Source organism: Struthio camelus, chromosome 21, assembly GCF_040807025.1.
Source record: "Struthio camelus isolate bStrCam1 chromosome 21, bStrCam1.hap1, whole genome shotgun sequence".
In the NCBI taxonomy this organism is placed as follows: domain Eukaryota; kingdom Metazoa; phylum Chordata; class Aves; order Struthioniformes; family Struthionidae; genus Struthio; species Struthio camelus.
The window spans coordinates 6838977-6850671 of record NC_090962.1 but is presented as its reverse complement, the minus strand read 5'-3'; the positions used below and the strand labels follow the sequence as shown (position 1 = coordinate 6850671).

The 11695-nt window shown below is 50.4% G+C and overlaps 1 protein-coding gene across 3 annotated transcripts; it reads left to right on the top strand.

The window, feature by feature from the left end:
- The first annotated feature begins 14 nt into the window (after window positions 1–14).
- On the top strand, window positions 15–10766 carry MTHFR (methylenetetrahydrofolate reductase). 3 transcript variants are annotated; one of them, XM_068915772.1, is made up of 13 exons: window positions 15–161; window positions 2559–2810; window positions 2917–2973; window positions 3965–4203; window positions 4524–4634; window positions 4797–4990; window positions 5484–5734; window positions 6457–6591; window positions 6922–7102; window positions 7507–7689; window positions 9170–9271; window positions 9506–9625; window positions 10171–10766. In XM_068915772.1, the coding sequence occupies exons 3-13, from the start codon at window positions 2963–2965 to the stop codon at window positions 10366–10368; spliced, it is 1725 nt and encodes a 574-aa protein (XP_068771873.1). In that variant the 5' UTR covers window positions 15–161; window positions 2559–2810; window positions 2917–2962; the 3' UTR covers window positions 10369–10766. The 3 variants fall into 3 exon arrangements, with proteins under 3 accessions (XP_068771873.1, XP_068771874.1, XP_009669720.2); XM_068915773.1 differs by lacking the exon at window positions 2917–2973 and having other exon boundaries at window positions 25–161; XM_009671425.2 differs by lacking the exons at window positions 15–161; window positions 2917–2973 and adding an exon at window positions 947–1315.
- The last annotated feature ends 929 nt before the right edge of the window (window positions 10767–11695 follow it).

The window sequence follows — 11695 nt, the reverse complement described above, 5'->3', positions numbered from 1 at the left end:
GCCCCTCGCGGTGACGCGCGGGGGAGGGCAGCTGAGGCCGCGCCGCCATGTCGGGAAAGGGAAAGCGCGGGCGGAGCGCGTGAGCCGGCCCCCGCGGCGGGGCTTAAGGCGGCCGCGGCATGGGGCGGCCCGCGACGGGCAGTGCCTAGCGCCGCGGGCAGGTGAGCGGGCCGCGGCCGGGCAGGTTGGGGGTGGGAGGGGGGGCGCGGAGACCCGATCCCTTCCAGCGGGCACAAAGGGCAGCCGCGGCAGGGCCCCCGGCACGGCTTCCTGCCTGCCCGCGGGCCAGCTGCGCTCCCCCTTCGCCCTGCGGGCGCCCAAGCCCTGCTGGGCCTTTCCCGTGGACCTCCCCGTGGCCGGCCGTGCCGACTCTGTCTGCCCATCTGTCCTGGCAGTCACCAGGCAGACGCGGGTCCCTGGCCTGCTCCTGCAGGACAGGGGAGACAGTTCTGCCCTGTAGGGCCCGTTAGCCTGATGCTTTGGCCTAGGACAGCAAGGCCCTGGCCAAGTCCCTGGCAGACAAGCAGCTGAGTTTAAATTGCTTGGGGCAGGGGGCAAAATCAAGTTTAGGAGGATGCAGAGCTCTGCACTGCCTTTGCAGGAGTCAGCTCTGGCCCAGCAGTGGAGACACCCCAAAGCTAAATAAATAGGTCCTGCCAGCATCGTGTACAACAGGCACACCGTGCAGACCAGCATCAGTGTGCTGGGCCAAGGGTCTCTCCTCTGAGCTGTGCAGTGTGGCAGGGACATGGCTCACTGAGGAACATGAGTTGACCCATAGGAGCTGAGGTGTTTAAGATTGCCTTGTTTTGCCATTGCTTTTGCTCTTCAGAGAAACTCTTTTCTCTCTGCAAAACCTGCAAGCTTCTGCCTGCAGATTGGTGAGGGTATCTGTCATGAGTGCTTTTACTGAGCACCTGGTTGCTTCTGCTCCAACTGTCAATAGGTCTGTGTTGCCGAGTTTACCATGGCCTGCTGTGTTGGTACACAAGAGATGTGAGACTCCCTGTTTCTCTTGGCACCAGAAGCCCTGCACTCCTTTCTCAAATCTGCCAGCCAGAGAGATCCCTAGGTGATAAAAGCAGACTTTCTCCCACAGTTTTTTTTTTTTTTTTGCTTGATTGGCAACTGCAGTGCAAACAGTGGAAGAAGAGCTCAAAGTCTGCTTGGCTGACCTAAACCCACAAAGTTTATGACAAGGACAGTGTGTGATGAACTCAGTAGCTTGTGCAACCACTTCCTCCAACCAAGTGCCAATGTTATGTCATGTTCAGCCAACTTGCTGCTTCTCGTTAGTGATTGTAAGTTTTGGCAGGTAGGTGAGTAAATAATGCAGATAAACTTTATGGCAGCTCTTCTCTAAATGTCTCTAATCACTGCCTAATTTTCAAGGCAGAGTAAAGCACTTCAGGGAGAGGACATCTAACAATGCAGTTGTTGCCCAGAGAGCTAAGCAGAGTTGTGCATCCTAGACCCACTTGTGCTGCTGACTTGCTGTGCAGTGCTGTTTCCCCGTCTGTAAAGCTAAACAAGCACAGCTGATCGTGTTACAATAAAGCAGGGAAAAGGGGATGGTCTGGATGCGTTCCTCTCCCTGGCTCCGCAGGAGACGCGCTGATCCATGGTTACATGAGGTTGGTTGGTAGTTTGTCCTACCAGGAACAGTTTGCCCATATGGGACACCTTGCTGGGTCAGCTGAGAGACTTCTGCTGAACTTGTTTCAAAGCAGCTGCAATTGGTGAGCAAAGGAACAAGCATATGTGGTGGAGGAAAGAGCTGAGTGTGTCGAGCAGATGGCTCGGGGAACAAACATCTGTGGAAATGGTATCTCTCATGGAGGAAAACCAAGGTTTAGAAACGCAACTGGTTGTTGCCAGCAAGAACAAAACAGAGAGGACTAGAACAGCCTGGCACTTGTTGGGGTAGCCTGGCCCAGAGGGGATTCTTTCCTTTTTTTTCTGACTAATGAATAGTCCGTGCATTCTCATGTACCTACCCCATCAGTACTTGCCCTCCTGTCTACACTGTAAAGAAACGCTACCTTTTGCGAACAAATGGAAGGGAAACTGTGCAGATGGCACATGATCGTGTCCAAGAGGCAGCTGCTCTAACATAACTTGCTGGCATGTCCAGTCCAAGGCCGCAAGATCAAAGAGGCCCTCACCTGATTCATACGGGCATCCTGACTTGCTAAGCTGTAGTCAGCTTAGGGCCCAAGTGATGTTGACCTGACCGTTCTGAGAGCCAAATTTGACCCAGCGGCCACAGAAGAGCTGTATCAAGGTGGCATGAAGCCATCTGCTGTGTTTTCTTCTAATACTTTCTAAACATACCCTTTTTCATTTTGTTTCCAGCCAGATTCCCCACTGCAGCTTGTAGTGAGGCCTGGCAAAAGGAACTGCTTCTTGCTGTTGTTGTTTTTAATGGTGGTCTTGGCACAGGCTTCCCTTCCCTTTTACCTATAGTCAGCTGCTGCCCACCCCAGCACTTACTGTCCCTTGGTAAGGTCTGTGTGCTCTCTCATGCCCACTGTGCTCCTTCTGTTCCTCTCCTCCAGAGAGTTCACCATGGTCAACGAGACTCAACATACCTGCAGTGCCAGCTCCAGCTCCAAATCTGATGGTGGCAGCAGTAGCGGGAGTGAGAGCTCCAAGGACAGCTCACGCTGCTCCACCCCGGTCCTCGATGCCGAACGTCATGAGCGACTGCGGGAGAAGATGCGCCGACGGCAGGACTCTGGAGACAAGTGGTTCTCCTTGGAGTTCTTCCCTCCACGCACAGCCAGTGGTGCTGTCAATCTCATCTCTAGGTGAGGGCTGCAGGGTGGGAGAGGAGAGAGATGAAGTGCCTTTGATGGAGGGCTGGGGAGTAGCCAATGAGGCAGGCTCAGGCCCGTGCTCTGTCTCCCCTTCCAGGTGATGAAGCAGGTAATGGCGCTCTGCTTTCCTGCTGAGAAGGGTAATGGACATCAGGTAACTTGTTTTCCTTGGAAGCCCTGAAGAGCTAAGTGTCATGGTGGGGCTTCCAAGGAGGCCAGACTGTATCCCCTCTCCCATGCTCTGTGAAGACTGAGCAACCCTACTGTTGTGCTCTGGGGCTGAAGCAGAGTGCTGGGGGACAACACAGCAGAAAAGTGCCCATTAGAAGCAGAAAACATTAATTGATGGTCAATGTGCCCATGCCTCTAGAACAGAGGATCTCACTTGCTTTCAGGGTCATTCAGCCACTGTGTTTTGGGCCTCTGTATTACTGAGGACTATAGTTTTAGCCTCTGAGATAGATGTCCCCATCTACATGCCAAATGAAAGGTGACAGCTCTCAACAGAGCCAAAAGTTGTCCTGGGGCCTAGTGGGGAGCCCCAGGAGCCACCATGTCCCCACTTGGAGGAGGCGCAGTTTCACAGTTCTTGTAACCGCTATATGCCAGCGCTGGGTTTACCTCAAACAGATGGGCCTGTTCCAGACCAGAGCAGAAGGGAGACAAGTTAAGGGAGAACTTGTCTCTTCTGTTAGACATGCTTGGGAACAAAACAGAGATCTGGTCCATCTTTACCTATCCTTGGCCTCTACAGCCAAGAGTTTCTTTTTTTCCAGTAGAAAGCTGGGAACAGAGGGTTCCAGCATAGCTTCCTATCCCAAAATGAATGGGACTTGCATTGCTCTCTCTCAGAACACTCATCAGTCTGATAGAAGTGCTGGGAGGAAGTTTATTCTACAGAGGAGAATTAAGTTGCCTCTTCTTCCAGAAAAGATTCTCAGCTCCTCCTCAGTCTTAAATGCCAGCTCTCCTTATTACATTGGCCACTTGCTAAACTCATAGTTCAACACTTTCTTGGTCTCTTCTGCTGCTGCCATCCAAGCTCCCTCTGCCTGGTGCTAGCAGTTTGGCAGTGAGCAAGATATCCTAGGCATGGAGAGGGGAGCTAGCTACCTGGTAGATTAATACAGCTCTAAAATTCACAGGTTTGATCGCATGGGAGCAGGCGGTCCCCTCTTCATTGATGTGACCTGGCACCCTGCAGGTGACCCAGGGTCTGACAAGGAGACCTCTTCCATGATCATTGCCAACACTGCAGTCAACTACTGTGGCCTGGAGACCATCCTCCACATGACATGCTGCAACCAGACCAAGGATGACATCACAGGGCATCTGCAGAAGGCCAAGCGGCTGGGGTTGAAGAACATCATGGCATTGCGTGGAGGTGAATCCTTTTGTCCTAGAGCACTTATGAGCACATAGGGCTGAGGTCGTGTTATATTACAACTGACTCCAGGGTAAAATGGAGAAATGGGATTGAGAGACTCCTTCCGCTGCAGGAATCAAATGTTGAGACTGCATTTCATCTGATCCCTTTGTTAGCAGTCCCTTCAGCTCAAGGGTAGAGACAAGCAGTCCGTGGGTAAAACTGCAAACTGGAGGCTTCATTTTCTCTTCCTTTTGGTAGTGGGAGGCTTTTGCACAACTAACAGATCTGAATCCAGCAAACAGCTGGAGAGAGCTGTGGATTTGTTCTCTTCTCAGACCCTGCTGGAGAGGAATGGGAGGAAGAGGTAGAAGGGTTCAACTATGCTGTTGATCTAGTGAAGCACATCCGCAATGAATTTGATGATTACTTTGACATCTGTGTGGCAGGTAAATGTCTCCTATTGCAGAGCGTGGAGCAGGGTCTGAGGTGGGGAAAGCAGCAGTCCCTCATCTGGGCCTGGGCTGTAAGTGACAGCACACCCAGATTGGCTGATTTCTAGTATCTCCTGTCCTGGTTTAGCTTTTCCCTTTTCCCACTCCCCCCCAAAGGCTACCCGAAGGGTCATCCTGAAGCAGAGAGCTATGAGGCAGACCTGAGGCACCTGAAGGAGAAAGTCTTTGCTGGGGCAGACTTCATCATCACGCAGCTCTTCTTCCGATCAGAAACCTTTCTCAAGTTCATGAAGGACTGTCAAGCCATTGGCATCACCTGCCCCATTGTCCCTGGCATCTTCCCTATACAGGTGAAATCCAGTAGCTCTGGCTTAGGGAGGGAATAATGACGTAGGAGGCTGTGTTGGTGGATCAGGGCCTGAAGGAGGTCTGTGAGCACCTGCCACAAAATTTCTGGGAAGTGGGGGTGCTCAACGTCTGATAAATTTGTAGGTGGCTTGCCGAATTAAACCCGTGGGGTAAAATAACAAGCTTAAAAGGTTTTCTATGCCCAAATGGCAAAGAGGGATATAACAGGCAGTAGTTTACCAGTCCTAGGGATTTACAGCTTTGGTGTCATTACGGTCAGCATGCCAGGGTCAGTCAATGAATAAAATTATGTGGCGAAGTCTCCTCAAGTGACGTGACTAGGACTGCATTACCATCCTAGGGAAGGGCTCTGGGAGTAGAATCCAGGAGCCCCACTTCCAAATCTCCTGCCATAATATTGAGATCAAGTACCTGTGTTACTGGGATGTCAGAAAAGGAGCTGGAAAAATGAAAATCTCCTGCCTCCTCATCCAGGGTTACCACTCCCTGCGCCAGCTGGTGAGGCTTTCCAAGCTCGAAGTGCCTCAAGAAATCAAAGATGTGATTGAACCCATCAAGGACAACGATGCAGCTATCCGGAACTACGGGGTAGAGCTGGCAGTGTCCATGTGCCGGGAGCTGTTGGATAGTGGCATGGTCCACGGGCTCCATTTTTACACCCTCAATCGGGAAGTGGCCACTACTGAAGTCCTTAAGCGCCTGGGCATGTGGAAAGAGGACCCTAGGTGAGCAAAATATGCCGGCCTCTGCTAGTTCCTCTTACATGTCCCATCCACGGAAAGCACAAGCAATGGATGGGTTCGCACTTCTCCACTACTTCTTTTAACACGTGTCTGGTCTCTGATAAAAGCTGGGAGGACAGAGGGGGCAGCTGAGGGAAGAATTTGTTTTAATGAAGTGCCTTAAATGCAGCCTGCTCTGGAACTTCAAAAAGCCCAAGCCCTTCTTAAAGCTACCATTTGGAAGAAATGTGCTTTTTGAAATTGGTCTTACTAGCTAAATGCTATGTAAGCTCCTGCTGTGGATTTCTAGGGTGCTCTACTGCCAATACAGCAAGCAGGTCCTCTCTGAGTCCACAGGCTTCAGTACAGAAAGGTGTAGCAGAGGGAAAATGGCTGGCTAGGATTTTTTTTTTTTTTTTTTTTTTTTGCGTGTGTGTTAAAACCAGCTTCACATACTGCCTTTCCCTCACCTCATCCAATCTTGGGCATCGGTCTGGCAGTTAAGCACTTAACAGACACTCACCACGCATCCTGTGAGGGACGTGAGTGGGATAAATTATTCATAAAGGATGTAGAGTTATCTGTTCTCCTTCCTGACAAGTCTAATTGTTTTCAGACCCTGTTATTTGCTCTCCCCGGGGGCCAGTTTCTCCAGGAGGAGGGCTTCTAGCCTCCAGTGGAAAGTCAGCAGAGTAATTCTGTTAATTTCTGCTCTTCCTGTACAGGCGGCCTCTGCCCTGGGCAGTCAGTGCTCACCCCAAGAGAAGAGTTGAAGATGTTCGGCCAATATTCTGGGCCTCTAGGCCAAAGAGTTACATCTATCGAACTCAAGAGTGGGATGATTTCCCCAATGGTCGATGGTAAGCTGTCAGCCTGCAACGGCAGGGAGGTAGAGGTGTTGTATGAAAGTCTGTTGCACAGTTGGTTTCAGCTTTGGGCTCAGGAGTTAGCAGGTGTCCTAAGCACACCTTGGGGTGCGGCTGAAATGGTGACTTCTTACTGAAGTGGTTCCCGACTGCTTGGAGTTGAGTGAGGTGAGGATAATAGCACCAAAGTGCTAAGGCTTTTGGTTTCTAGATGGATTGTGCTGGATATGCCTCCTCTTTTTGGGTGACTGTTGCGTTGCATCACCATATCAGCTCATCTTATTCCTCAGTGGCCTGTTAATCCAGTGTCTGCTCCCCTCACAGGGGTAACTCCTCCTCTCCGGCCTTTGGGGAACTGAAGGACTATTATCTCTTCTACTTGAAGAGCAAGTCTCCCCGGGAGGAGCTCCTGAAGATGTGGGGAGAAGAGCTGACCAGTGAAGAGAGCGTCTTTGAAGTGTTCACATGTTACATCACTGGAGAGCCCAACAAGAACGGACACAGGGTGAGCGATGGCCCAATAAAGGGCAGGTCAATGTGGCACAGACAACAGTTCGCATATACCCTTGCTCTTACAACTGTGTTCTCCTAAACAAGGATTCACACTCCCCTCTATCCAAAAGAAAATGCTGGGATAGTGGGATACTCCTACCATATGGAATCCAGCAACCAGGGGTAGGACTCGGCAAAAAAAATGAAGCTGCTGCAGCATGGCAGAACCAGCAGTGACAGGCTTCGGCAGTCATCCTCAGTGTTGAGGAGATCCTGTCACTTGAACCAAACATGGAAACTGTCTCCTGAGGCAGGCGTATTGGACAGCATTAGGGCACCTCTGAGTTCCTTCAACACCCAGCTGTTAACCAAAGGGTTATTGCCTGCATTGTGAGCCATCCTCTCTCTTTGTGGCAGGTTACATGTATGCCTTGGAACGATGACCCTCTTGCTACTGAGACCAACCTTCTGAAAGAGCAGCTGGAGAAGGTCAATAGACGAGGAATCCTGACCATCAACTCCCAGCCAAACATCAATGGCAAACCATCTACGGATCCCATTGTAGGCTGGGGGCCCAGCGGGGGTTATGTCTTCCAAAAGGTACTGCATTCCTCTGGGCTAGGTACCCAGTTTGGGCTCTGTTAGGTGGGAGGTCCTAGACTTTCACGCAGATACCTTGCCCGGTCCTTATCCTAATGCCTTCCATGCTGAGACAAGGAAAAGCTCCTCTGGTGTCACAGGAGACACAGACTACGTCATCTCTGTGGCTTACTTCCGTAGCTGTTTTCTCCCCCTTCAAAACCCTTCCTTCTTTTTACTCTCAAAGTAATTGCTAGCAATGCATTTCTACAGCAGGGCGATGAAATTATTCATTTCATCTAAACTGGGTACCTTGAGTTGCCACATGTTAGGACACTGGTCACCGTGAAGTTCCCTTGGGTATTTTAGATACAAATACATGCCTGCCCACTGCATCTGATCCCATTCTGTGATGCTGGAAACACTGAGGGCTTTTGGATAAAATGGAAAGCAATGAGGCGGTATCTGTACCGCAGAGCTTCTCATGCTAATAGCGGGCCTTTAGAAATTCTCCTCCTTTTCTGTTCTAAGGCAGGGTTCTCCACCAATTGCCCCCACCACACAGCACTACTGTTGTGCTGTTGAGAAAGTTGCCGGGTTCCTTCTGTGGCCTGCCAGCAGTCTTACCTCCCACACCTTCCTCTTACTATCACACATTTTGAGGCCCTCCTCAGAGTTGCTCTCCAGCACTGCCAGAGCCTAGCCAGTAAGGGCAATGACAGGAACCTCCTCTGTCAAGGTAAATGCCAGGCAAGAGACTACAACTGGGGAACAAAGCAGCCTTGTTCAAAAGGGATCCAAATCGCCAAAGCCATGAGACCAGCAGATGGCAAATGCAGTTAAATTTCCAAAAATTTCCCCGGAGGTGAGGGGAAATCCATCATCCAACACAATAGCCAGGAAATGGGGGGAAGGGGAAGCAGTTGTTGAGAGCAGCCAAGCATAGAGCAGCAGTAAATGGAACAAGCACAGAATTGGGTTGTGTGAGCACAGAGAGGACTGCAAACAAAAGAGGAGCGCTGGGAATGGTGGGGTGCCTGGGAGAGTCCAGCTGAGACCCCTTGCTTCTCCTCCCAGCGGACTAGGCTGCTGCAGCACGATGCTGCTCTTCAAAGGCTACCCCGTAGAAAAGAGGTCAAGCTCAGGCCTCTTCCAAGCAGTCTGCCTGGCAGGGGCTGCTTTCCAGGCACAGCAGTTGTTACGCTGCCTGGGGCATATTCCCGACTGTCTGTTTACATGGGTGCAAAAGGGGCTCTTGCAGCTCCTGGGCTGTTACCTCTGCCCTCCCTGACTTCTCCCCGCCAGCTCTCTTACTAATTTGCTCTGCCTTTGCTTGAGCCACCTCTGTAATACTTGTTTCTGGGGATAGGCACACAGCTCATGCTGCCCAGCTTCCATACAGCACAGTCTCCAGAACTGTTCTCACAGTTGCCCCTACATGTCCCAGCCTGGCCATGAGTTAAGGCTCTTATTACTCTCTCCCCCTTCACCACCCTTGCAGGCATACCTAGAGTTCTTCACCTCCAGTGAGATCGTCACGGCACTGCTCAAAGTGCTGAAGAAGTACGAGCTGCGGGTGAATTACCACATTGTCAACGTCAAGGTAGGCTGCTGTTTATGGGAGCCTTTCCTTTCACCACCTTGTGAGAGAAGCAAACATCAGATTCAGACACCCGCAGGAACACAGTGGGACATGAAGGGAGGGTAAAGTGAAACTAGTTAGCTGTGATCTGCAGCAGCTATCTGATCCCTTAACAAGGAGAGGGTAAATACACTGGCTCAGTCAATACCTGCTTCTGAAGCAGCTGCTTCAGAAGGCATTTCCTTCCTTTGGCAGGGCCAGAATATCACCAATGCTCCTGATCTGCAACCCAATGCTGTCACCTGGGGCATCTTTCCAGGCAGAGAGATCATCCAGCCCACTGTAGTGGATCCTGTAAGCTTCCTCTTCTGGAAGGTGAGTCCTCCCTCCTGTTGGGTACATTGCTGTCATGCCCAGAGAGTTCAGTGTCTGTTTGTTTGTACTCTCATGTCTGTAACGCTTATCACCACTGTATTCAATTGTGAGATTAGCCTAAGGTCCAAATACAGCTCCTCCTGTTTCCTCGGTTTCAGGAGAGCTTTGTCCCAGCAAGAGCTTTTCGCAGACACGAAAGATGCAGTAAGAGGAGGCTGGAGAGCTACTGGTGTCACTGTACTAGTCTCTGGAGCTCTGGGCTGTACCTCTCCCTCCCCTCTCACACACAGAGAGGCGGTATTGAGCCATTTTACTGCAAGAGCACCTCCTTTCAACTGTGTTCAGGGCACCACTGATTGTGAAAAGCAGGAGGCTCCCTGCTCAGCTCTTGGCTTATTTTTAACTGATACAAAAAGCAGCAAGCCACAGGCTTGCCAGCCATACCTAACACCTGGTTGTCCTAAATGAGGCAGTATGAAAATACAGCTCTGTAACGTGTATGTTACACCCCTACAAACACCTTTTTTTTCCCCCCCCCGTGGCAGGATGAGGCCTTTGCACTGTGGATTGAGCAATGGGCCAAGCTCTATGAAGAGGAGTCACCCTCTCGCATGATCATCCAGTACATCCATGACAACTACTACTTGGTCAACCTGGTGGACAATGACTTCCCCCTCGAAAACTGCCTCTGGCAGGTTGTGGATGACACTTTTGAGCTGTTGAATTCTCCAACAGAGCAGTGACAATTCTTCCTCTGTCCCCTTATCTCCTCCTTCCGTCCACTGACTGCAGGGAGAGAAAAAGCAGCTCCTATTAGGGTGATGGTGGACCACACACTCCTAAATCCAGTGAGCACCTCTGCTCAGAGCTGGGCTAGCTCTCTAATCTACCCACACTACATGCTTTTCTATCCCCAAAGCAAAGGTTCCCTGGTCCCTTCTCACTGAACAGCAGCCAGAACCATCTGAACTTCTGAGCTGAGGATTTAGACTGAGCTTGATGGCCAGCTCTGCACAGTGAAGAGGCGCTGAGCATTGCTATGTTGATTACAGGTGTAGGAGAACCTTTGTGTGCGGATATGAGGAGGCTCAGGGGATACTGGTCATCTTCTCATTCCAGAAACGCTGCTGTGCGGCCAAAACCACTCCTATCATCAGTACCTATGCAAGGAGGCTATTTCAGCATAGTTACCCAACCCTGAAGTGAAGCTCAAGCTACTTTTTCATTGCACTCCTAAGATGTGTTTGATCATAACTGATCCTATCAGACTCTCATACTCACTCCAGAAGGTTCAACTTTTCTCCTGTTTGTCCCCTTTTACTATATTTCCTGTTCACCTTTTGATAGGGATATGTGAATTTCACTTCTGGGTGAGGAGGAGTAGGAGTCACAGTGCTTCTTTGACTGAGGACAATAAAATGCATAAAAATGCAAATGTCGTCTTGTACAAGGCTATACTCTTGTAAGCAGCACAAGGAATATTGTTTGCAAACTAATCTCCTCAGGACAAAGGTTTTAAGAAAAAAATTGTTCTGGAGCAGCTCTGCCAGTATTTCCAATAAGGACCCTAAATAGAGTCTGGACAAAGCTCAGTGGTAGGGCAAAAAGGCTTAAATCCTAGTATTAGCAAAAGCAGCCAGCCACAACCTTTGGCTCAGTTCTGCAAGGCCCCAAGAACTTCCCCAGTACTTGTAGGGAAAGACACCCTATCTTTCATGACCAAATGACTCTTAACAGCCTTAAGCTCAGAGCACTGAAACAAGGGGCTGGGGCAGCAGTAGGAGGCTGCTTTAGTACAACTGTACTAAACAATCCCACCAATCTACCACAGGCTAGGAAAAACACTGCCTTGGGCCAGTTCCCAGTGGGATTTCAAGATCCCTGCCAAGCTGCTAGCATCTCTTTCAAACAAGCAAGGAAGAAAAACCCTTTCCAGATTCTTCAGACCCTCTCATTATAGCTGTCTGAGACTGGGCTCATATACCAAGGGTAATTATAGGGCATCAATCACAGGAGTAAGTAATAGGAGGGTTGGGGGTCAGACACGCCTGTCTTGCCTCAGCAAAGCTT

What these genes read in the sequence shown, in the direction of transcription:
- MTHFR (XM_009671425.2), top strand. Translation starts at nt 1,212, where the DNA reads ATGAACTCAGTAGCTTGTGCAACCACTTCCTCCAACCAAGTGCCAATG. An exon ending in CCAACAAGAACGGACACAGG is followed by an intron (nt 7,103 to 7,506) that starts GTGAGCGATGGC and finishes TCTTTGTGGCAG; the next exon opens with GTTACATGTATGCCTTGGAA. An exon ending in ACCACATTGTCAACGTCAAG is followed by an intron (nt 9,272 to 9,505) that starts GTAGGCTGCTGT and finishes TTCCTTTGGCAG; the next exon opens with GGCCAGAATATCACCAATGC.